This window comes from Molossus molossus, unplaced genomic scaffold (genome assembly GCF_014108415.1).
Source record: "Molossus molossus isolate mMolMol1 unplaced genomic scaffold, mMolMol1.p scaffold_m16_p_8, whole genome shotgun sequence".
NCBI classification, from domain to species: Eukaryota; Metazoa; Chordata; class Mammalia; order Chiroptera; family Molossidae; genus Molossus; species Molossus molossus.
Window position 1 is genome coordinate 68,585,801 of NW_023425402.1, and position 27,489 is coordinate 68,613,289.

The following is a 27,489-nucleotide window of genomic DNA, read 5'->3' on the forward strand; positions in this document are numbered from 1 at the left end:
CCAGGGCTCTATTGGCTATTTTCTATTTCCCATTACTAGAATATAACCTCAATGGGGGCAGAAATCGTTGGTCTATTCACTCATATATCCCAAATGCCTAGAGCAGTGCCTAGTACACAGAGGTGCTCAATTACTATTTGTTGAATGAATTACATAATGTCTTCAGTTTTAAAAAGCAGAGAAATGGAAAAGGTTAAAACAAAAATCACTGTTAACCATCTATATTTTACTGCAATGAAAATTTACTTAAAAAATTTACAGCAAGAGCCCTGGCCAGTTTGGCTCAGTGGTTAAAGCGTTGGCCCACAGACCAGAGAGGCTCCGGTTCGATTCCCGCTAGGGGCACGTACCTCGGTTGCAGTTTGTCCCCGGCCCCAGTTGGGGTTGTGCAGGTGGCAACCAGTCGATGTGTCTCTCTCGCGTCAATGTTTCTCTCTCTCTCTCCTTTCCTCTGTCTCTCCCACTCTGTCTAAAGATATATGCAAAAAATGTCCTCGGGTGAGGATTAAAAAAAAAAAATTACAGCCAAGAAATCTGCTCCAGTTCTATCAGATTAGAAGTAAAAGAAAAATGAAGAGTATATTTTAACTGGATATATTTTCATTTAATTAGACTGACAATAGAAATACAGATAAAAAATTTATAAGATAGTATATACTTACATTCCTGATACTAATGACACTTTGAACACGTGCTGAGCAGTGGAAGATGGAGTGCCTAAAGCCACATTAAGTGCTCTGTCGATACTGAATGCCATCTGAGAAAGATAGCTTTCTGGCTGCTGTCCATAACCATCGTATGGCACATAGAGGTAAGGAAAGATGCCATGTAGATGAAGACATGTCTTCTGACCTAAAATGTAACACATTATAAAGTTTAGTCTTGAGATGCATTTAAAAATTTTAACAATACAAAGCTCAAAATCATGTCATTTAAATGTTCTAATCACAACACAGATTATCTAAGGTAAGGGTTGAAGAAAATTAACCCATAGTTAAAGCCACCTATATAAACTACTGTTTACAACAGAACATTTAGGAGCATTTTATAAACATAAGCATTACAGTATGATTTAAATAGCAGTTTTGGTGAAAATATGTTTGAGTATTTTACCCTCATAATCTAACTAGTTTTATGTACTTCGCTGAATTGCCCTACAATACCACTAGACACAGTGTTATGAAGCTTACAAAAATTCAATGAAAGTTGACTAAATAGATCAACAAATGTCTATCTTGGCATAAATGTTTTCAAACAAGAGACTTCCCTAAGACAGAAACAGCACTAGGTGAAAGAAGAAGATAAAAACAGTTTCGGAGTGTGGAATTTTGCTACTGGGGGAAGGAGGGAATAAAGAAAGAAAAGAAAAAAAACAGACAAAAACAAATCAAAAGAAAACCTCTACAGATTGTCTGTAATAGACTTCTGGATATCTAAATTGAATATTTGATGAAGTGAGACACAAGGAGACATAATGAGAGGAGAAAAAAAAGCACTTCTCAAGAAACCATTATATTAGGTAAGGTGCATAAGAGGTAAATGGTGCTGATTTGCCAACAGACAATGGGGCATAGTCATGATAAAGAAAGCAATATGAGTAAGAACCCACAAAAGAAGTGCCACAGAAACAGTAATGTATCCATGACAAGGTTAAGTAACAATAGCAACAACAAAAAGCAGACACATCATTACTCTCATGAATCTGGCAGAGCTATATGAAAGTGGTTCCTGTCCTCTGAGCATTGTCCCTAGTTCCCCTTGCATCCATGCTATTTGTCTAACTCAGCGGTTCTCTAAATTTAGGTTCTCAACCTGTGGGTCGCAACCCCTTTGGGGACTAAACGACCCTTTCACAGAGGTCACCTAAAACATAACAGTAGCAAAATTACAGTTATGAAGTAGCAACAAAAATAATTTTATGGTTAGAGGTCACCACAACATAAGGAACTGTATTAAAGGGTTGCGGCATTAGGAAGGTTGAGAACTCAAAGAGGAGAGCAGTGGTGATGGAATGAAAAGAACACATCCATTTTTCACATGCTGTCACTCACTATCACTGACTCTCCTGCCAATACAATCTAAAGCTTATTGCCTAACCCTTATCCTACTATGTTTTGCTGGGCTTTTTCTTTTGGTAGGAAAGGAACTATTTGTTTGTTTCCTGTTTCCTAAATATAATCTAGAATGATCTACATGAAATGTATTGAAAAATAGTTCTATGTTCTATTGATGACTGTGTTTACACTCTTTATACTCTGACGGTACAGAAATATCTAATATAATAAATCTGGAAGTTATTATACAGGTAGAGCAAAACTGGAAAGATAAGTCACATATAATGGAATAAGATCAATACCCTTCTGAGTGCAGTATTCTGATTTGAACAGTTAACTTTCACACACTTGAAGAATTATAAATTCTCTTGCTTTTAGACCAATTTCAGTTTCTATTTTTAGCAGTGGTTATGCTACTTAGTATCAAAGGAATAAAAAATTTCAACTAAAAGCAAATTCTTCAGCTATTTAGTTTCATTTCTAAATACAAAATAGTACTATTTCCTAAATATTGCAGTTCTTAATTCTTCAAATAGAAAAAATTCAAGTTGTAGTGATGAGTGAGTTTTAAGAAAATCAATTAATCAGTTTACTGATTATCTACTTGAATACCTTTTAAACATCTCATGAATAAAGGTTATAACCATTATCCTCTGGATGTAAACCACAATTTGATTAACAGCAACTGGAATGTTAAAGCATGGGGTAAGGGAGGTGGAGAGTCAGAGATGTATTCCCATTTAAATTGACAAATCTAAGATCAGTGATTACAGAATTACTAGTATAACAGCATATTTATAAGAAATATTATGAGTTCTTAAGATATTAATTTTATAGTTTTTATATTTTAATGGAAATTTAGGTAAATTTTATGAGACTCAATTATAAAGTGTGATTTTTACTAATGATTTCTTTACGGGGAGGGTGTTCACAAAGTTCATACTTGAAAAAAAAACTTTATTTTTCACATCTCTTGTGAAGTAGGTGCCAGAGAAATTACCTTTCTATTTATAGGCTTTGGAACTACAGTAATTTGTGGTATATGTCTTAGGAAAAAAGAAGATTTATTCAGCAGGCACTGGACTTAGTGCTTTACATGTATTTATTTCTAAAAATTAGAACAACTTTGCAAGTATCACCGAGTTTAACTTTCCCAATGTCACATAGCTATTAAATAATTAAATAAGGACTTGAAAACAGAGCAACAAAATCTAAAACCAATTTTCTTTCAATTTAACCATGTTAGTTCAATTTGAAAAAGTTAATGTTGGTTTCCTTAATCCTTAATTTCTCCGTTTTTATTTTATCCTGAAAACACCTGTTTCCTTACCTGAATCTCCCATTTGACTACAAATTCTATGGGAGCTGGTGTTGTGTTTGAATAACCATAATATCCCAGGATCCAGCCCAAACACACAGCATGTGTTATATAAACATATATTAAATAAATGAACAAACCCTTAGCAAAACAGAACAACTGCTTAAGGAGAAAGGAATGATGTGAAAGCCTCTGAATCTCAGAATAAAAATCTATAAAAACAGAGGGACTCTGATACAACTAATGGAACCACCATCAGGGTTACCATAAAGAGTATGGGTACTGTAAAGAGTCCCCAGTTTATTGTACTTTCCTACCCTAAATGACACAAAGTTCCATGCAAAGCTGTACTCACTGCTTCAAACAAGGTTCTTTCATTCTCCAGCAGCTAGTGATAGTTGTGTCTTACTCAACACCCCTGCCCTCAAGATTCTTAACAACCTCCTGAAGAACAATTACAACACAAAAAATTCTTGACATAGCACTACTGACTCTCATACAGAACAGTATCATAGAAAAGAATGAGAAATGAGATAAAATAAGAAACTCAAAAAGATAAAGAAAAATGTAAAATTAAATGAGTCCATTTCTTTTAGCAACATTATGTATTTTATTATTGTAAAATTCGTAATTCTACAATAGCACTGCCTCATCTTGACAAAGATATAAACCACTTCTACTTACTTCCCTCCATAAGTTCTACCCCTCAAAAATGTGTGGAGCCACATGTTATATAGTCCCTTAGAGATAAACTAGTCTACCTTGACCCCAACAGTTAGGATTAGGTTCTGCTATGAGAAAATGCCCTAAAATCAGTGGCTTCTCTAGCATAAAAGAAGTCTAGAAGTAGGTAGGTGGTGATAGTGACTCAGGTTTAGTGGCCTAGTTAGGAGGAACTTGTGACTTCAGTCTTAAGGCTTTCCCTATACTCCAAGGAGTTGCACATACAGTTTTTAAAGAATGTTTTTATAAAGTTAGTGAAAGCTATGCCATTTTGAAATATTACTAGATGTTTTGAGATTTTATAAAAAATATTTTTTAAAATTGATTTTTTAGAGAGAGGGGAAGGGAGAAGAAAGAAAGATCGATGTGAGAGTGGAACATCAATCAGTTGCCTCCTACACGTCCCCTACCAGGGACTGAGCCAGCAACCCGGGCACGTGCCTTGACTGGGAATCAAACTGGTAACCTCCTGGTGGACAGGATAATGTCCAACCAATTGGGCTGCACCAGCCAGGGCAGATTTGAGATTCATAAAGGATTTAGGATAATAGCTATTTCTAGGTAACATGTGGATGCAAAGAAAGATAACATGGATACTTTTTGAATGTTCCCTCTGATTGTCATGTCAAAGTAAATTAAGGCAACAAATCCAGTAGGAATAAAGATTATATCTGGGAGAATAAGCCTATATACACAGGTTTCAAAAATTTTTTGAGTTTGAATTTTCCAATTTAACTGATATTGCCTAATTCATAAACTACAACAAAGTTGTTTCAAGAAAGCTCCATGGAAACTTGTCACAGAATAACTGCTAGTTTTTTGTTTTGTTTTTAAATCCTCACCCAAAGATATTTTTCTATTTATCTTCAGATAGAGTGGGAGGGAGGGAGAGGGACATATCAACTGGTTGCCTCCCGCACAACCCCGACCAGGGCCAGGGATGAACCGCAACTGAGGTAGATGCCCTTGACCAGAATCGAACCCGAGATTCATTGGTCCAAGGGCCAATACACTAATCACTGAGCCAAACCAGCCAGGGCATAACTGCTAATTTTTAAAAATATGGTGGCAAAACTTTGTGGAGTTGGCTACTTTCCAATTTTAAGTAGGAATTCTATAACTAAGGCAGATGACTTGGTAACAGCCAGTACTTGGGTGCTCTGAATCTAATCTTTCACAGAACTTAGAAATGCACTAAACATTAAGTCCTCTGTATTCCAAGATTTCTTATGTCATTTCCCCACATTTTCTTCTTTATTTTAAGTGCCTAGATTAGATCTCTTAATTAAATTGTGCATTGAAAATCTTATTTATATCAAAATTACCTTTATTTGTGTAGCTCCATGTTAAATAAATAGAAAGACTAACACATACCATTATTCTAATTCCAGAGTCTGTAAACTCTATCTGAATAAAAAAAAAAATTTAGAGTGGGAGGGAGAGAGAGAGGGGGAGAGAGAGAGAGAGAGAGAGAGAGAGAGAGAGAGAGAGAGAGAAACATTGACGTGAAAGGGACACATCGAGTGGTTGCCACCCACACGACCAACCGGGGCCGGGGACAAACTGCAACTGAGGTACGGGCCCTTAGCGGGAACCGAACCCGGATCTCTCTGGACCGCAGGCTGACGCTCTAACCACTGAGCCAAACCGGCCAGGGCTGTAAAATTTTTGTGTAAAGTGACAGATAGCAAATATTTTAGGCTTCATGGGCCATACTATCTCTGATACAACTATTTAACTCAGCTGCTGTAGCCTGAAAGCAGCCATAGACAATACTTAAGTGAATGGGCATGACTGTGTTACAATAAAATTTCATTTACAAAAACAGGCAATGGGAAGGCTTTGGTCCATGGTTAGTAGTTTGCTAATTCCTACTCTGACTGACTAGACTTCTTCATCATCTATAATGGAAAAGATTATTTTCTTCTTTTTTTAGAAACCACTGTCAAAATCATGCTGGCCTAAGAGTATCTTAAGAGATTGAATAAGAAATGCTTATTTTGCAACTTGCAAACCCCACTTCCAAAATATCAAACTCAATCTACACAAAATTTTAAATAAAATTCTACAGAGCTATCAAACAAAAAATCTTGGTATGTGAATAAAAAATTTATATTTATAGAATTTTTCAGATTTTCTTCTTAGAATGTCTTTTCTAAAAATTTTATATCACTATCATTAACTCAATCTGCTTCCTTCTAGTCTTTCTTTGCTTCTTTCTAAATTTTCACTCCATCTTTCTTTCCCCAACCACAGAACTACAAAATGAACCAAACTCCTCATAGTCACAATTAGAAGGATTATATCACCTATTCTCATGTGTATACACACACACACACACACACACACACACACACACACACACATATTTTCCCCCTGTGGGAAAATCTGAATTCTTTATTTGGGTTGATCCTATTCAATAAGCAAACGTTAATTTTAATTACTTGTATAAGAAATAAGAAAATAAACCTTTTACCAAAAAAACCCTCAAAACGAACAAAAAATTTAAATGATTAGCTCAATATAAATTATTTTTGTACCAGTCATTGTATGGATTAGCTATAGTATAGCTCATTTCAAATTTCTGTGTCATCCTTGTACAGGGGCTATGCTAATCTTCTCTGTATTGTTCCAATTTTAATATATGTGTTGCTGAAGTGAGCACTATTTTTAAATACTTTTTGTTAATCCTCACCTAATATTTTTCCCACTGATTTTACAGACAGTGGAAGGAGGAAAGGTGGGAGGGAGGAGAGAAACACATCAATTGGTTGCCTCCCATATGCACCCCGGGGGCCACAGATTGAACCCACAACCCTTCGGTGAACGGGCTGACACTCTAGCCAGGGCACCTATTCTCAGTTTTGTTTTATTTTATTTTCTTAATCTTCACCCAAGGATATTTTTCTATTTATCTTCAGATAGAGATGGGGAGAAAGGACAGAGAGAGAAACACTGATGTGAGAGAGACACATTGACTGGTTGCCTCCCACACAACCCAACCAGGGCCGGGGACGAATTGGAACTGAGATACATGCCCTTGGTTGGAATCAAACCCACAACTCATTGGTCTTGGGCTGATGCTCTAACCGCTGAGCCAAACAGGCCAGGGCTCTCTCTCTTTTTTTTTATCCTCACCCGAGGACATTTTTGCATTTATCTTCAGATAGAGTGGGAGGGTGAGAGGGAGGAAGAGAGAGAAAGGAACATCAATGTGAGAGAAACACATCGACTGGTTGCCACCCACATGACCCCAACTGGGGCCAGGGACAAACTGCAACCAAGGTACATGCCCTTAGCAGGAACCAAACCCGGGACTCTCTGGTCCATGGGCTGATGCTCTAACTGCTGAGCAAAACGGGCCAGGGCGGGGCTCTCATTTTTAGGAGTCTTGAGAATGTACTAAAAGTTTTAGCCATAGAAATTACATTTTTAGAATTTATCCTAAGCACAAAATTAAAAATATACATGAAGATTTAAATACTAAGATGCTCAGATAGTATTACTAACAATAGTGAGAAAATATTGAAGACAAAATAAATTTCCAAAAATATCTATGATATGAATATACCATAATTATTTAATCTTCTATTTTTGGAAATTTAGTACTGCTTTCTGCCTGTTTTTGTAAATAAAGTTTTATTGTCATACACCACGCCCATTTAGAATGGTCTGAGGCTGCTTCTGCTACAGGCTTTACTTAGAATTGAGTAGTTGCAACAGACACATTATAGCCCTGAAAGCCTAAAATATATATTACGTGACCCTTTACAGAGAACATTTGCTAACCTCATCAACAGGTGGTGTTGAAATATATTTTCTAGTATGAAGCAATGTTTACACTATATTTATTTCAGGACACATTCAGGTTTATTTCAATTATAAAAGTATATATAAACAAACTAGATAATGGGTGATTTTTTCTTTTTGCCTATAATAAAGACAGGCAAATAGGCAATCACAGCATGGTAATTCTAGATTCAGAAGTATCTAACTAAAATCGTTGAGAATACAGAAAGGCTTCCCAGAGGTGGCAACAACAACAAAAGAAATGAGAAGGACTGTTGAGGTGTATGCAAAACCTGCATGGCATGGACTGGGTACAGGAAAAATGTACTTAAGATGGAGTAAGGTATGCAATGAAGAGAAAGGCAAAGTAAGTGTGTGTGTTTGTGTGCATGCGCGTATGCATGAAGACTGTGATCTATATTAATTTGCATTTTATGATGTTCTTGTGGACACATTGTGGAGAAGCTGGGAAGAGAACTGTAACAGGAGGCTCTGTTTAGGAGGCTGCTAGACTAATTCAGGTGGGAGATATAAGCAGAGACCAAGAAAATATCGACAAGGATTTGGGCCAATGAATCCAGAGGTAACTGACCGGATACTGGGGGTAGTGGTAAGGGAGAAAGAAATCAAAGATGACTCAACTTTTTGGTTTAGGCAACTGGAAGAATGGAAACATCATTCAAAGAAAACTGAGAAAGAAGATAGGTAGATTTCTGTTTTAAACTTGAGAAATTTTATATCTTCAGAATTTCTAAATAAAGATTTACATTAAGTACAATTAGATACACATATGTAGAGCTTACGAGAGAGATCTAGGCTAGAAAAGAAAGATTTGAAAGTATGAGTAACAATGGGGTAATCAAGAAGAATGGACAAGAGAAGGGTCCTAAGCCAGAAACTTAAAAAATACTAATACCTAAGGGAGAAAGAGAGGATTTTAATTTATGTGGGATGTGAGAGAATGAGCCCCTGAGAAGGCTGCCAGGAAAGAAAGGGAGGTAACAGTCAGTGAATAACTGAGAATTTTAGTATGTTAGCCATGAAACCAGAGTTCCAAGGATCCAATAGAAATGTATAAGAGAAAAGCAAGAAATAAGAGCCTGGATCAAAGAGTGGAAAGCAGGATGCAGATAAAAGTACATAGGACTGTGAAGAGGCACTTCGAGAATGACAGGGGAAGAACCTTTGTAAACCCCCTCCTCAAAAAGCAACAAGAACACTTGCAAATACTGTCAAAATTAACTTTTTTTCCAGCACTGTAGGAATTAACTAAAGGCTTGTGACTAAGTAGTGTTTTTTTAAACTAGGATTAGTACTTTTTATAATTTTTTTTTTTTTTAGAGAGAGAGGAAAGGAGAAAGAAACATCAACTTGCTGTTCCACCCATTCATGCATTCAGTGGTTGATTCTTGCAATGCGCCCTGACTGGGGATTGAACCTGCAACCTTGGAGCATCAGGATGACACTCCAATCTACTGAGCCACTCAGCCAGGGTTAAGTGGTGCTTATTAAAAAAAAAAAAAAACAGTTGACCCTTAGCAATAACAGCAAACTTTGTGGTGTTTTAACTTGCCCTAATCCAATCCCCCTGCTCCTGGGTAGCCTTGAAAACCAAACCCTTGTAACTACAGTCGCTATGAAAACCAATAGCTAAAGAGGTACTAAGGAGTCTAGAATAGATTTGGAGTTCTCCAAAGCCCCATTCTCAAAAACAAACAAACAAACAAAAACTCACTATTTGATTTGCCTGGCAGCTTACTGAATAGCTCCATTCTCAGGGATTGTTTTTATTTGATCAGATTCAGAGCTCACTCTACGTGCAGAGTCCTATCCACAGCATTTTTGTTGAAAACAATCAGCAGCAATTGTTTAACATCACAGTTATCTAAGGGAATTGTACCAGTTGCAGCTAACAAGGGGCTGAACAAAAAACTTAAATGGCCTGGCTGGTGTGGCTCAGTGGTTGAGCAACGATCCATGCACCAAGAGGTCACTGGTTCGATTCCCACTCAGGGCACATGCCCAGGTTGTGGGCCAATCCCCAATGGAGGGCATGCGGGAGGCGGCCAGTCAATGTTCTCTCTCATCGATGTTTCTATCACTCTTTCTCTCTCCCTTCCTCTCTCTCTCAAATCAATAAAAACAAAACAAAACAAACAAAAAAAACCCAACTTACATGGGAAAACTGAGGAATGAAATGTCCATGAAGTGCTATGAAAAGCCCTAACATGGTCTTGGGAATTTAGATGCCATGCATGTAGAACTGTATGCATGCTGAGAAATTCATCTTTCATCTCTGGCTAACCTTGAGACTCAGCTCCAACACACAAAGACAGAGCCCCTCAGCAAAAGTTGGAAAGAGACCCACTGGTTCAAGACATTTAAAGACATCTTTGACCACTAAGCTAGCTGGACAGAGACTTCAAAGGACACAAACTGTACAGAATTAGCCCACGAAAGTCAAGAAACAGCAATACTAACAACAGAGCAAAAACAAATCCTGGGGGGGTGGGGGGAGAAAGAGAAATATGATTTCCTTAACTGTCACATTATTTAAAATATCTAGTGTTCGACAACAACAAAATCTAAAACATACAAAGAAACAGGAAAGTATGATCCATACATAGTAAAAAAAGTAGTCAATAGAAATTGTCCCTGAAGAAGTCCTGACATATACCTTACTAGACAAAGGCTTTAAGTAAGTATTATAAATATTTCAAACAACTAAAGGAAATTATGTCTGAAGAATTCAAGGAAAGTTTGAGAACCATATCTTCCCTAATAGGGAATATAAATAAAGAGATAAAATTTTATTTTAAAAAATCAAATAGAAATTTTAGAGTTGAAAAGCACAGTAACTAAAATGAAAAAATTTTTAGAGGGGGTCAATAACACATTTGAACTGGCAGAAGAAGAAAAAAAAAACTAAACTTGAGGACAGGTGAATGGAAATTCTCCAATTGAAGGAATAAGAATAAAGAAGAATTAACAGTCCAGCCGGTATGGCTCAGTGGTTGAGCATCAACCCATGAACCAAGAGGTCACTGGTTCGATTCCCAGTCAGGACACATGCCCAGATTGTGGGCCTGATCCCCAGTGGGGGGCATGCAGGAGGCAGCCAATCGATGTCCTCTCTCATTAATGTTTTTATCTCTCTCCCCCTCATCCTTCCTCTCTCTCTAAAAATCAATAAAAATATATATATATATTTTTTAAAAAGTATTAACAGAGCTCCAGAGATCTGTGGGACTCCATTAAGCATACCAACATAACATAATGTGAATCTCAGAAGGAGAGGAGAGAGGAAAAGTGGAAAGAATATTTTAAAAAATGATGGCCGGCCCTGGTCGGTTTGGCTCAGCAGTTAGAGCGTTGGCCTGTGGTCCAGAGAGACCCGCGTTTGGTTCCCACTAAGGGCACATACCTTGGTTGCAGTCTGTCCCCGGCCCTGGTTGGGTAGTGCGTGCAGGAGGCAGCCACTCAATGTGTCCCTTTCACGTCAATGTTTCTCCCTCTCTCTCTTCCTCTCTCTCCCTCCCGCTCTATCTGAACAAAAAATGAAAATAATAATAATGGCTCAAAACTGCCCAAATTTGATGGAAAACATTAATATGCACATGTAAGAAACTAAAAAAACTCTAAGTTGATAAAACTTAAGAGAACCACACTAGACAAACTATCAAGAAAACAAAGGAAAAGCAGCAAAAGCAATTCATTATTAACAGTTTCCTCAATAAGATAGATAGCTGACTTCTCATTAGAAACCATGGAGGCCTGAAAACAGTGGGATGATATAGTTAGAGTGATAGATGAGAAACACTGTCATCCAAGAATTCTATATCTAGCAAATCCACCCTTCAAAAACAAAGGAAAGCTGGCTGAGGTGGGAAAAAGGAATAAATCAAGACATTCCCAGATAAATAAAAAACTGAGAGAATTTGTCACTAGCAGACCTGTCCGACAAGAAATATTAAAGGTATTTAATTTCAGGCTCAAATAAAAGGACAATAGATAGTAACTCAAATCCACACTAAGCAAGAAAGCAGCACCAGTAAAGGTAAATACATAGGTAAATATAAAACATAATAGAAATATATTATTAACTCTTTTCTTCTATCTTATTTAAAGGACAGGTACAAAAAATAATTTTAGTTGTGTTAATGGGCTTTTCATGTATAAAGATGTAATCTGTACAGATGGGGTTATATTGAAGCAACATTTTTATATGCTATTATAATTAAATTGGGGTAAATCCAAACTATACTGTTTTAAATGAAAATGTTAAATATGATACACAGAGTAACCACAAAGAAAATAACTAAAAAAATTATACAATAATTAATATAGTATGGTAGAAAATATTTCTATAGCATGAAAGAAAGCTGTAACAGAAGAATGAAGCAACAAAAAAAGCATAATGCATAGAGAAAACAGCCAAATGGCAGGTATAAAACTATTCAGAACTAAAGGTTGCTGAAGGACACATTATGTCTTAGACTAGAGCTTTGTACTTAGTGGGGAAAATCAATTTTCACAATTTTATATTCACAAGTACAATTTGGAATACTATGCAAATGAGGAGATTTTACGGAAGTATTACAAGCCAAAGAAACTTTGAGTACTAGAATCCTTTGCTTCAGCAATGTCTTTTTCCTTGAATTAATTAATATACTCTATAATCAGAAGAATCATCACTGAAGAAATAGGAAAAAGACCGGTATAAAGAGTATTTTTTTAAGAAAACAAAAAATACGATTAGTATTTAGATAAAAAATACTGTATCTTATTTTTGAAGAATCAGCCCCACTTGCTAATTCAACTATACACACCTTCCTTGACCCTCAAAAGTAAATTTAAAACTTGTTTCCTCATTTATGTCCTCGAGGCACCTGCCTAAATCTATTAAGGCATTTATCATCACATTATGCTATCTGTATATCTATTACCTATATGTCTATAACTATATATATATGTTCATACATGATGGAATCACATTATATATGCATTTTTTTTACTGGGTAGAAGGGACTGCCAGGAATGGGAAGAGACATAGGCAGAGAGACAAAGAGATCAAATGAACAAATATGAGACCACAATTAAGTAGCACCGGTGTGTCTAGTCAATAAATTTATGATCTAGTGACATGAGGTAAGGTATATAAATCTATTGTTCTTGAGTCTCAGTCACTTTGTGCCTGTAACAGTGAAAGCATCTCCAATTGAGAGAGACAACTAAGTGTGATTCTACTATTTAAAAGACATAGTTCAGAGTTTTCACAAAACATGGCTCTAAATGTGGGCCAACTATTTGAACTAGACTCAAATGAGGAAACAGTGATTAGTACCTATACCTGAAGTAAACTAAGCTGCTGGATTTGTTGAAAGATAGTGTAGATTTCATACAATTTAAGCTATTGTCAAGTCAACTTATGCCTATGAGGTTTTAATCTCATACCTTTACTTTAGAACCTAATTCCATGTTAATATGCAACTTCACTGTCTCTGCCTCCACACCTACACATGTGAATTCCTTGAAAATATGCATCATGTCTTCTTATTCTTCCTATTCTCAATGCCTAGCAGAGAGCCTGGAACATAGTGGGTGTTTAATACATGTTGGATAAGGACATGTAGTATAATATTTTATACTATAACTCTCTCTCTCTCTCTCTCTCTCTCTCTCTCTCTCTCTCTCTCTCGGTCTTCATACCCAGTTCTTGGCACAGAGCTCCTAAAATCCTTGAAATTTCCTTTATGATAGCAGCATTTTTGTTTTTCATAACAAACTCCTTTGATCATAACTGAGCTTTTACTAAGATGACTTTTGGTGGGACTTTAGATAGCTTTGCAATGGGGGTTGGTTGCCAGAGATATCAACCATATAATTAGAGGGTTGGAACTTTCAACTCCATTCCCTCCACCTCACATCCAGGAAGGGGAGGGTCTTAAAATTTAGTTCAATCATCAATGCCCAATGATTTAATCAATAATGACTTTGTAATAAAACTTCAATAAAAACTCATGAATAATGAGGTTTTGGGAAACGTCCTAGTTAGTGAACATACTGAGGATGGTGCATCCCAACTCCACAGGAATGAAAGCAACTCAGCTCAGGACCCTTCTGAACCATGCCCTATGTATCTCTTCATCTGACGGTTCATTTGTATCCTTTATAATAAACTGTGTAAGTATAGCATTTTCTTGAGTTCTGTGAGATGTTTTAGCAATATACCAAACCTGAAGCAGAGCGAGGGATCATGGGAATTTCCAAATTTGCAGTTGGTGTGGCAGAAGTGCAGGTAGCCTGGGGACCCCATTTGTGGCTAGCATCTGAAGTGGAGGTGGTCATGACCCCTTATCCTGTGGGGTCTGCACTAACTTTGGGTAGTTGGTGTCACAACCGAATTAAATTGTAGAATACCCATAAGTTGATGTCAGAGAATTGAGAATTTATTGTTGAAAAACTGACATCAATTACATCTTTTTCATACTGAATAATTCCTAAGAGGGCTTTTAACTGAGTCTAGTAGAAAATTTGACTGCTTTTATTTTATTTTCTCCTTATGATTTCTTTACAAATGCTAATGAGAAATTCATATTGAATGCCCTCCTATATTCCCCTATTTGCAAAGGGCAAGGGGACTAAATGGACTGAATTAAGGACCAACTTTCCATATTAAACAATAGTAAAATAAACATCAAAATATAACATATAAATTCTTTTATGATTAATATGTCAAGAATCTGATGAAATGACAAGTCATTTGTAATTTAGTTTGCAATTATTATCAGGAAAACATCAGTAATTACCTTGACTTTCACAGTGACTGTAATCTTCAATTTGGGTACTGCTTCAAGACTCACACATCATGGTGCATCATTCTATTTTTCTAAAAAGCCCAGCCTTAAAAAATTAAACTATAAACAGCAATTTCAAGCCAGAATCTCAAAAAACAAAACAAAAAAATAAACAAACAAAAATGTGTACCTTTCAGACTAAATGTCATAAAAATAACCAGTGTTTATCAGCCTTCGCTATAAAAACTAAAATTCTGGTTTGTAAAATAAATATTTTTAGTTTCAGGCATTTTAGCCAGAATGGTCACACATTAATCTTTGTGGTATTTCAACTGAAAAATAAGTAATCCAAGGTTTCAAAGTAATATTAATAACCTGATTACAATGTGAAAATTCACCTCAGATGATCTAAAGCATTAATATTAATAGCTAATCGAGATAAGCTTATTGTCCAGTCAAATTTGTATATACATGCCTGAATTTTCATTCAAAGACACATGTTATAGGTAATTAGATTATGCAAATCTAGTAAATTGTTCAAATCATACTTTCTGGTAGCTGAACACTAGAAGACCTTAAAATTTTACCTATCCACAAAAAAAGTAAAAAAGACAACTCATAGAATAAGAGAAACTACTTGGAAATCTTACTTGATAATGGACCTGTATCTAGAATAAACAACTCTTACAACTCAATAATAAAAAGACAAAGAACTTAATTTTAAAACAGTAAAGGATCTAAATAGACATTTTCCCAAGAAGATACACAAATGTAGCTATCCACGAAATGCAAATCAAAACCACAATTAAATACCACTTCACACCCACTAGGTTGGCTATAATCATAAAGTCAGACAATAACAAGTGTGGAGATACTGGAAACCTCATACACTGCTGGTGGGAATGTTAAATGGTTTAGCTGCTTCTTCATAGTTACTATATGACTAACCATCTATACCTAGATACATGTCCAAGATAAATGAAAATATACTTCCACACAAAAACGTGTACAAGAATGTTCATAGCAGCCTTATTCATAATAGACAAAAGGTGGTATTAAATCAAATGTCTTTCAGCTGATGAATGGGCAAATGTAATGCGGAACATCCATACAATGTAGACTATTCATTCAGCCATAAAAAGGAATAAAGTACTGATATATGCCGCAACATGAATGAACTGTGGGAAGATGCTAAATTAAAGAAGCAAGACACAGCCCTGGCCGGTTTGTTTCAGCAGTAGGGCATCAGCCCATTGCCCAATGAGTAGCGGATTCGATTCCAGCTAAGGGCATGTACCTCAGTTGCGGTTCATCCCTGGCCCTGGTCAGGCTGTGCGGGAGGCAACCAGCTAATGTGTCCCTCTCACATCGATATTTCTCTCTCTCTCCCACTCTACTGAAGATAAATGGAGAAATATCCTTGGGTGAGGATTTAAAAAAAAAAAAAAAGGAAGACACAAAAGATCGCATATTGTATTATTCTGTTTATCTGAAATGTCCAGAATAAGTAAGTTTATAGGGACAGAAAGGTTATTAGTGGTTGTAAGGGCTGATGGTGTTGGATGGGATGGGTAATAGCTACTAAAAATGTTCTAAATTTGGTTGTAGTGATGGTGGCATACCTCTGTGAACATACTAATGCACATACTAAAAATTACTGAATTGTATACTTGAAATACATAAATTGTATGGTATGTGAACTATGAGTAAAGCTGTTCTATAATTTTTTAAATCTATCTATACTCATTGTTTTCTTTCAAGGTCTCTAATGAGAAGACCTGATATATTCATTAAAATGAATTATTGGATTTTATCATAAAAATAAATTATGAACTAATTGAAAGAAAAACAATCATTAGACACTAAAACCACTTATACATCTTTATTCCCATTTAATGATGCACTAAGTATAGTATTTTTAAATCTGAATCACATTAAGATATTTTGTCAAATTACACAGAGGTTTCACTTATAGTAAAGTGATTATTACAAATAATAATAATAATAATAAAATAAAGAATTAAAGATTAAGAAAAACTGTCAATGAAAAATGTTTTACACAATCAAAACTTAATGACAATAAACTTTACTACATTTTACAGGGGTGGTTAACAGTAGTTCATATGGAAAAAAAGTAAGAATAAATAATAATACAAGAATAAACTCTGTGTTTTGCATACTCACAACTGTAAGCCTAGCTTTGCCCACCCCTGTATTTAATAGTTATTATGCCAAAAGGTAAAGGCAGCAAGGCCCCTTTCACCCCACCCTTTCCCTTCCTCTAAATATCCTACAACTTTTATATATAAATTAAAGGGGCCCTGGCCGGTTTGGCTCAGCGGTTAGAGCGTCGGCCTGCGGTCCAGAGAGAGCCGGGTTCGGTTCCCGCTAAGGGCATGTACCTCGGTTGCAGTTTGTCCCTGGCTCTGGTTGGTCGTGCGGGTGGCAGCCACTCGATGTGTCCCTTGGATGTCGATGTTTCTCTCTCTCTCTCCCCCTCCCACTCTATCTGAACAAAAAATGGAAAAAAATGTCCTCGGGTGAGGATTAAAAAAAAAAAAGAAATTTAAGGGAAGTTTTCTTAGGACTATGTTTAGTACCAGACTGATATCAGACTTACTTCTACTAAGCATACAACTGGTCACATAGGGGCCTGAATAGGACACAGTGATAAATCATGACAATTACAAGTATGACAAAGTTTTGGGCAGAAACATATTGCCAAATCTATCAAAAACAATGCAAACCAGAAGTCAGTGGAGCAACATCTTTAAAGTATTAAAAAAAAAAAAAGGGTTTTTTAGTGGTTGCTATAGTTTGCAGTATACATTTACATCTAATCTATGTCCACTGTCAAATAGCACTATGCTACACTTCATAGGTAGTACAGGTATCTTTCAAGTTTTCCAAATTCCTCCCTACTGTCCCTTCCAACACTATTATTCAATTCACTTATCCATAAGCTATAATTACCCAATACATTGTTTCTATTGTCAATTAAGAATAACAAAACAGCCCTGGCCAGTTTGGCTCAGCGGTTAGAGCGTCAACCTGTGGTCCTGAGAGACCCAGGTTCGGTTCCCCCTAAGGGCACATACCTCGGTTGCAGTTTGTCCCCGGCCTTGGTAGGTCGTGCGGGTGGCAGCCACTCGATGTGTTCCTTTCACATCGATGTTTTTCTCTCTCTCTCTCTGTTCCTCTCTCTCCCTCCCACTCTATCTGAACAAAAAATGGAAAAATGTCCTTAGGTGAGGATTAAAAAAAAAAAATAACAAAACAAAAAGTTTTATTTTACCTTCAGTTTTCCTTCCCTAATGCTCTTTCTTTATGTAGATCTGAGTTTCTGACATACCTATTTTTCTTTCTCTGAAGAAATTCTTTTAACATTTTTTACAAGGCAAGTAACATTTCTTACTGGTGACAGATTTCTTCAATTTTTGTCTGAGAAAGTCTTAACTTTTCCTTCACTTTTGAAGGATAATTTCAATGTACACAGAATTCTAGGTTGGTGATTTTTTTTCTACCAACACAAAACATTTCAGTCCACTCTTCTTGCTTGCATGGGTTATGAAGAGAAGTCCAAAGTAATCCTTAGCCTTCTTTCTGTATAGGTAAGGTGTTCTCTACCCTCTGGTATCTTTCAAGGTTTTCTTTGACATTAGTCTCTTGTAGTTTAAATATAATATGCCTAGGTGTGGGTTGGTATTTACCTCATTTGGTATACTCTGAGCTTCCTGGATCAGTAGTTTTTGGAAAAATTTCAGCCATTATTACTTCAAATATTTCCTTTGCTCCTTCTCTTCCCTTTCTGATGAACCCATCAAAGGTAATTACTTCTGTTACAGTGCTTTTTTTTTTTTTAAATCCTCACCTGAGGACATTTTTTTCCATTTTTTGTTCAGATAGAGCAGGAGGGAGAGAGAGGAAGAGAGAAACATCAACATGAAAGGAACACATGGAGTGGTCGCCCACCCCCCCACGACCCAACCAGGGCCGGGGACAAACTGCAACCGAACCTGCCCCCAGCGGGAACCGAACACGGGTCTCTCTGGACCGCAGGCCAACGGTCTAACCGCTGAGCCAAACTGGCCAGGGCTGCTTTTTATTTTTAAAAAATATATATTTTTATTGATTTTTAGAGAGAGAGGAAGGAGAGAGACAGAAACATCGATGTGAGATATATTGATCAGATGCCTTCTGCACGTCCCCTACTAGGGATTGAGCCCACAATCCTGGCATGTGCCCTGACTGGGAATCAAATCAGGACCTGTCAGTCCATGGGGACAATGCTCAATCCACTGAGCCACACTGGCCAGGCTGTTACAATGCTTTTTTGTTGTTGTTGTTACAGTGCTTTTCATTTCTTGTATGTCCTTTTGATTCTTTCTTAGAATTTCAATCTCTCTGCTTACATTACCCATCTGTTCTTTAAGATGGGTATGCTTTTTCCATTACAGCCCATAGTGTATTAATCACAGTTCTTTTATATTAACAGTCGGACAATCCCAAAATCTCTGCTATATCTGACCAGGAGTTAGGCTGTTTACTCTAGCTATAGGTATAAGGGGCTAAAATTTCTTCTAGTTATCGTTATTTTTGTCTCTCCTGTTGTCTCTAGGCTTCCCTATAAAGTCCTTAAATAGAGGGCTTGCCATTCTTTCATCTGGAATCCTCTATTATTATACAGGAGCCCTGTTGATATGGTGGTAAACTGGGGGGTGGGGGTGTCTATAATCCTATGATCAGGCCTGGGGCTTTTAGCGGGCCTGTATCCCAGGCTCTGGCCTTCACAAGTGCCTCTCAACTTCCTCACCCATTGACTTAGATAAGACAGTAAAGCTAGAGGGAACTGGAGTTGGGTATTTCCCTTTCCTCCAATTGGTTAGGCTCTAGTAGTTTCTCTGGTGGGCAGGTGGAGAACAGAATGCCCTGAGCATATTTCAAAACTGTTACTATTCCTCTGGAAGCATGAGAAGACTCCCCCCACCTCCAAATTTAGTATGAGAACCTGGTAAATCTTGCAGAGTAAAAACTCATGATAGTGTGGGAGCCCCATTAACACTGGGCCCCAGGAGTTTTTTAACTTTCAGGCTAATCCACAGTCAGCTTCTAGCAGTCCATCAGTTACAGTTTAAGCTTTCCTACCAGTTCTGGCTCCATCAGCTTCTGTTTCTAGTAAACTGTGATTTTCTGAATTCATCTGTTTCTCCAGTTTTGTGGGCATTACTTTATTCTGTGATTTCAATTCTCTGATGGATCCAAGAATAGATATTGATTTTTAATTTCTTCAACTTTGATTTTACTGTGAGGACAATAGTGATGACTTCCAATTTCTTTCAAGTCTTAGTGGATACCAGAACTCCTGTGTTCTTTTGATGTTTCCTTCGATCTTTGAACACTTTCTTATTTTTTGAAACCAAAAAGATGTTTCAGGCTCATCTTGTACTTTCTCAGCCCCAGCCATAGAATTAGCTATCTCTGAAGGAAGTCTTGGTTCCTTTTAGTCAAGGATGTTATTTAGAAATCAAGATTTGGACACAAATTGTGCTCATTGCTATGGGGGTGTCATTATTTTTAGAACTTCTAAGCACACAGTGTTAGGAAATTCACACACACATACCCCTATATTTATCTCTCTATCCATCCATCCTTCTCTAAATATAATAAAAACTATGAGTTCATACTGATACCTCCAATGCCAACTCAACACCTCAGGGACATTTGTCCCATGTCCATGTTTCTCCCTTGCCCAACAGTGAGAAACCTGGATCCCATTATCCTAAATATATTTACTCATTTCACAAGCCTAGAAAACATAAAAAGTAAGTTTAGAATTACTACCACTGAGAAAGACATTATCTACTAACTAGAATTTAGTATTTGTTTACAGTTCTTTTCTGAAGGGGGGGGAGATAAAATATCCATACTGTGAAATGTATAAATACTAACTGTACTTTGACTTATTTCGACAAATGTGTGTATCTTTATCATGGAACATTTCCTATTTCCATTACCCCACAAAATCCCTCTTGCCACTTTTTAGTTGATCCTGCCTCCTCTGAGGCAATCACTGTTCTGATTTTTCATAATAGTTTTGTCTACCACTTTATAAATTGAAATCACACTGTACATATTTTTCTGTGCCTGAATTATTTTGCCCAGCACAGTGATTTGGATGTTAATCCATGAGGTCACATGCACTGTAGTTCATTTCTTTTTATTGCTTCATATAACTCCTTGTATGTATATATTAGTTTGTTTGCCCATTTTGTATATAAGAGAAGATTTTCAGAGTACCTAGAGTCACATAGCTAACTAAGAAGAATTCCAAGGACTTCTAAACCAGAAGCACTCACTCTTTAAGTTCTTGATTCTTACTGTTCTTTTCACTGTACCAAAGCACCACTTCAAAGAGGTTGAAAACCAAACAAAGAAACCCTCTAGTTTTTATCAAATAAAATTAGTGACTTATAAGAAAGCACCTATTTATAATCATAAATTTTTAAAAAATCACCACTATGATACTCTCCAATGAATTAATAGGAAAGAAAAAACATCGAAGAATAAAAGATCACTGAATCAAATGCTTACATTTAAAAATCTTTACGAATATCTTTACAGTTAACAACATTGACATGTCTTCCATTATCCAAACTCCTTCTTAATATTAATACTTGCTTCTGCCAAAGCCAATTCCAAATTTACTTGATATTTCTCAATAATATCTCCTAAACATTTTCCCTATATTCTGGTTTAAATAAAAATAATTTATATGTTCACCAATTTCTCCAGTTTAATCTTACAAAATGACAAGAAATTCTAGCATTTCTAGATAATTTTTAATCTTCTGAGTCTTTTCTCAAGTCTATCAAATCTTCCATTTCTCAATCCCCTATTTAGAAAATCTATTACCTTAAAACATAAAAGACAGTTCTTCAACTCACAACCTTTAAGCTACTTGTTAGACTACAACTAATTTAATTATTCTAATCTAGGGATAAGAATTTTTCTCTACTATCAAATACTACTACTTTCCTTCCATGATGCAAGTCTGTGGTGGAACCATTCAAGGTAACCTTAAGTCTTTACCAAAAAGCCAAAAGTAGGAAAATACCAAGAATGAGATGGCTATTTGGTTGGACTGTCTAACCATCTCTTCCACTGTCCCAAACATATAATCTGCCTCTTGGCCAAATCTAGATGAACTTCCTGAAGCTGAAGTAACTGGGAGAATTTGACGTGTTCTTCAGAGGCTATGAACAAATTTATGGATCTATTATATTTGATGTAAGCCCCATTATAAGGTTCCCTTCTAATAGGTTTCCAGAGATCTCAGGTATTCCAAAACAATATCCATCTCATAAGAACAAAATAAAATATTAAGTGTACTTGCTGAAATGTTCCCACAATAAGTCAGGAACAGGAGTAGTAAAGTCTTTGTGTTATAATCCTAATTCTCCAAACATGAGAACAGATTAACTTTAGATTTAAGCAATCTGTCATATATATGATGACTCAAGAACTTAGTCTATAACACAAATGATATGACACTAAATGATTTACCCTAATTCATTTACAAGTCACAACCCTTGGTTCATTATGTATCTGAAATAAAATGCCAATTATTATTCCGAGTGAAGAAAAGGTGATAAGAGCATTGAATAGAATTCTATAACAAAACTTCCCAACTGCCAGTCACTAGATTAAGGACAAGTGATAGTTTGATTATTATTATTTTTTTTTGGTATGTGCCCCTAGAGGGAACCAAACCCGGGACTCTCTGGTCCGCAGGCTGACACTCCAACTGCTGAGCCAAACCAGCCAGGGCGATACTTTGATTATTACCAGCTATAGGAAAGACAGCTGTTTAGAATCTGGGTCAACTTTTGGTTTTAGGTTCTGAAAATTCCTATGAACTTCTACTTTCACCAAAGAAAGATTTTATAAAGCGGGCTGATGTTTAAAGTAAACTTTCCTCAACTGGCAAACAACGTAATACTTTTCTTCCTACTTCTCCAGAAATACTGTGGACAAAGTAAGGGAGGTTTATGGAAGGCAATGATTAACTCAGAACTAACTTAGGTAGTCAGGTAACAGATCATCTCACCATTTTCAGGAATTAACTAAATAAGATGACAATGGAAAAACAACATAAGCAGCTCTTAAAACATGAGAAATTACCTTGAAAAGAAGGAAAATTAGAAACTTTTAGTCCTAGTTAAAATGTCAATGAAATATACTTCTATCTGAAGAAAAACGTTAAAAAGAGCACAGGTAAAAAGAAAATTAAAGGTATTAAATAAATTTAGAAATTGACATATTAAAGTTACCCTTACAAAACTTACAAAGAAAATCTCTTTCTAAAATATTTTCTGGCCTAGTTATTCTAAAGAAATTAGGGGAATATGCCAATACTTGACCATACAATTTTATTGAACACCTAATATAAAAGGCTTTGTATAGGTAATATGGATTTTAAAATAAATTAAATTGTCTTGCTTTTTAAAGACCTGGGAATGAGGTCTGGGCACCAAGTTACATTAAAAGACATAATACAGATGGAAACAAAATGTTCAGGGAGCCCAGAAAAAATAATTTAATTAGAATGGGGGGGGTATAAAAAAAGGCTTCATGGAAGTGATACTTATCCTGGACTTTAAAGGATGGGTAGGAATTTAATAGGCAAAGAGAGGAAAAGGAAACTAGAAAAGGTGGGGCAGGAAAAAATGGAGAGAACAATATAGGAAAGGTACAGGTGGTAGAAAAAGTTTAGGATATATTCAGAAAAATCCATTTTCTATAAGTGGGGCTAAAATAAAGGGCTCATGGTAAAAAGAAAAATGAAAAAAGGAAAGCCTAGAAAAGAAGACTGGAAAGAGTTTAAAGAATTACCCAAACACTACACATGAAGTTCATTTTTAGCAGTGGGGAATTCAATGATTTTGTGCCATGGAGACACACATAATCTAGGTTTTTACTAACAGATGACTCTGTATGAGTTAAGTTTTACTTGAACAACTGTGCTATCTTGCAGCCATCAATCTACCAACTCTTCAGTGAGATTTAGAATCAGAATAAATGCTGAGGCTTCTTAAATGCTAAACTTTAAAACAGATCCAGCTGCTCAATGGTCATCATGATTATAGATAAATAGGGTGACCATCGAACATCTGAATTAGGATTTTTGAGAATAGGGGGGGGCACTATTAATAATTATGTAAATTAGGATTATCCCCAGTACACTGGGATGGTTACCTTAGTTAGAAAAACTCCCTATATCACAGGGACTCTTAACCTTTTCTTTCTTAGATTTTTTTCAACAAGAATCACCTATTGCTCCACAGAATCTAGCATTTGTTATTAAGATTAGCAGCTATATTTTAAAAAGACAGGCACACATTAAAAATAACAGATCTATTCTTGTCATAGTAGCAGAGACTTAAAGGGTGAATAACTTCATGCAAATCTGTATAAGACTCCTTTGCCTTCACTAATAACAACCATAAACACAGAGGAACTATATACTGATTACCAACCTCACAAGTACTTTTAGACTTAGCTGGTATTTCCTGAGCTTTCGTGTTTTTTATATTTGAAAATGAGTTAATTTTCAAATATACCGACCATCTCAAAATATATTACTTTTTGTTTTAACATACTGCAGAGGGGGAAAAAATCTGTATTTATTGCTAAAATTACAAAAAACACTGGATGGTTTACAAAAGATTGTTATGTGGATGGTTGCAACACTTGGCCTTTAGCCTCTTGCCAAATACCACACCACATGTGTTCTGAATCACCAACAAACCCAGATGCCCTCATGTGAGATATTTCAAATCCAACCAGAATTAATTAAGAAAACAATCCTATGGTCTTAATGAATGAATACAGGAACTTTGAAAATGTCAGGAAAGTAATTTAACCTCCTTCTATATATTAATTTTGGTCAATGTCTAAGACCTGATTAAAGAAGGTCTCAACACTGCAAAAAGAACTCAAACTTTATAATATATATATAATCGATCACCTTATGCCAGGGGTTGGCAAACTTTTCCTGTAATAGGGCAAATATTACATTTTTAGGCTTTGTGGGCCATGAAGTCTTTGCTGCAACTACTCAAATCCTGTTGAAGCATGAAAACAGCCATAGATAATATATAAATAAATGGCAGGGGCTGTAAGCCAATAAAGCTTTAGTTACAAAAACAGGCAGTAGAGTTGGATTTGGCTCTCAGGGCTGAAGTTTGCCAAACCCTTTTCTAGAGTATAATCTCCTTTGTATCACTAGTGCTTTGTACAATGTCTGGTGCATAATACATGCTCTGTGAATGTTTACAGATGAATCATATAATTTAATAATAAAAAATCAAAATGTCACCCTGGATGGTTTGGCTTATTATTTAAAGTGTTGACGAGGGCCGAAGAGTCTAGAGATCAATTCCCGGTCAAGGGCACGTACTTGGGTTGCAGGTTTGACCCCTGGCCCCAGTTGGAGTTTGTGTGGGAGGCAACCAATCGATGTCTCTCTCACATCCATGTCTCTCTGTAAAAATCAATGGAAAAATATCCTCAGGTGAGGATTAACAAAAAAAAAAGTTTGAGCTACCTTGATATAAGTATTGTTTACTGAGTATTATTTCAGACTTTAACTTCCTACTTAGCATTCATAGGTTGGTACTGCTAACATCAAAATCTTCTTTAAAAATTTTTAAATTAAAAGTTGCTTTAATTTTATTATTAATCACGGTGATGTCACTATTGAACTCTGCTTACCCAAGATTAATATTAATTTTCTGGCTCCTTGGGGCCATTCATATATATAGGTAATCTGATGACATATTATAAGGACTAGAGCTGAAAGGTCAAGTAGAGTTAATACTTTGGCAAGTGAGAGCCAAAGGCAAATGGAAAGAACCCTGCAGAGGACACTGGCATGCAGGAAAGAGAATGGAAGAGAAGCCAGACCTGTCTGTACCATGTGATAAAGATCTGAGAGATTTCTCTGCATTATAATAATAAATCTCCTTTTTATTAGAGTTTCTTTGAAAAGGCTTCTGTTCTTTGTAATAAATTATTTCTGACTAAAAAATGAATATGAAACATTTTAGAGATGAGCTAATACTTGCGCTGAATCTTTAAAAAATGAATAGAGCTTCCATTCTAGATGGTGTAATAGGAAACAGATTTACTCTCCTGTCTGAAACAACTAAAAAAACAAACAAAAAACAGAAAAGTATATGAAACAATGGTTTTCAGACAATGAACAATGGCTGGTATAGGAGAGTACTCCTCAAGAGAAGGGAAACAAAGTGAGCCTCCCTCCAATAGCTCTCTGCTTAGTTTCCAGGGAGCAGAGGGAAAGGAACCCAGGTAGAACCCAGCAATCTCCACGAGCTGAGGAAACTAGGAGGTCAAACTTGCTAGAATTTGTCTAGTAGAGTAACAGAGAGGAGAGAGTTGCAGAGAGTGGAATAAATCTGCAGAGGATCCCCCTCTCAAGTCTTTATTGAGTAATATCAGCACATACTTGTGAAGAATCTATCCCAAGCAGGAAAAGAACCAATTAGAAGGAGCAGAGGGAACAATCTCAGGGGCTCTGACAGTGGTGGGAATAATTTGTTTCATTCAGGGGAAAAAACCAAAACTCACACTTCACAAAATATCAGGTAGAATAATCATAAGGTTATTGCTTCAGCAGTAGAGCAAAATTAGCCTTAGATCAAGTTTGCTCTATTCCCACCTAACCAAGCATAAAAATAAGCACTGAAAGTGTCAAACTATTTCCAAAAATAAGCATCGAAAGTTTCAAAGTATTCCCAGAATAAAATTCAGGAATATTTCTAGAAACAATGGAAAACAGAGAATGGATTTTAAAGTTCCTAATCTAGATGTAAGGATTTTTCATCTGTGTAAATTATATACAAATAACTCCTTTTCTCCAATAAATATTTACCAAAGCCCTACAAAGAACTCATAAAATAACACTATGCATTTTCACTTGTGTGTGTGTGTGTAGGATCAAAGTTCCATTGCATTTAACTAATTTAAGGTCTTCCTTTTTTATCAGAGGAAAAACAATTTCCTGTTATGGTTCTACAATTGCAAAAGTAGAGCCAAAAAGAGTCATACTTGTCAACAGAAGCTTGACACTGTGTTCTTAGGTGTGTGCTGGGGCTGTAGTGGGAATTTAACACTAAATAAGGAACTGCCCATGATCAGGTTTACTTGGATTTTTATAAAGAATCTGTACATACTGCAGTTTTCTGCCAAAAAAACAAGTGCTTCATGCATTTGGCTTCTTGTCCTTTTATGTGGCTTTTCTCCAATATCAACTTGGAGATGTTCCCATTTCAAAATCTGCCAGCTACTGAAACATAGGTCAAACAAAACTTTTCCTCTTTGTGAAAATGTATAATGTATCATGACAAGGAATCTTACTAGATAAAACTGAGAGCACATAAAAGGGCTTATAATAAACTAGTTCCCCCCAAACAACTTTTTAAAAGATGCTAATATCAAAGCAATCTATAGATTCAATACAATCCCTATTAAAACACCAATGGCATATTTCACAGATCTAGAATAATTCCAAAATTTATATGGAACCAAAAAAGACTCCACAAACAGCCACAGCAATTTTGAGGAAAAAGAACAAAGTTGGAGGGATCACAAAACAAGATACCAAATTATACTAAAAAACTACTGTAATCCAAACAGCCTGGTACTGGTGCAACAACAGGCATATAGATCAATGAAACAGAACAAAGAACCCAGAAATGGACCCAAGGCAATATGCTCAATTAATATT

At 36.1% G+C, this 27,489-nt stretch overlaps 1 protein-coding gene and 1 non-coding gene across 18 annotated transcripts in view; both read right to left on the minus strand.

The window, feature by feature from the left end:
• The window catches only part of REV3L (REV3 like, DNA directed polymerase zeta catalytic subunit), a 178,597-nt gene that overhangs the window by 125,304 nt on the left and 25,804 nt on the right, over positions 1–27,489 (minus strand). For 15 of the 17 annotated variants that reach the window (XR_004957532.1, XR_004957531.1, XM_036247699.1 and 12 more), the window contains one exon: positions 663–852. Coding sequence is in view for 15 of the 17 variants with exons in the window: in XM_036247699.1 (XP_036103592.1) it covers positions 663–852 (190 nt within the window). In the remaining 2 variants the exon portion in view is untranslated. Of the gene's footprint in view, positions 1–662; positions 853–13,338; positions 13,472–14,693; positions 14,788–27,489 lie in introns of all 17 variants that reach the window. The other 2 variants (XM_036247703.1, XM_036247702.1) reach the window with 2 other exon arrangements.
• On the minus strand, positions 6,656–6,760 carry LOC118622054. Its single transcript, XR_004957893.1, has one exon. It is a non-coding gene; the product is annotated as a U6 spliceosomal RNA (small nuclear RNA).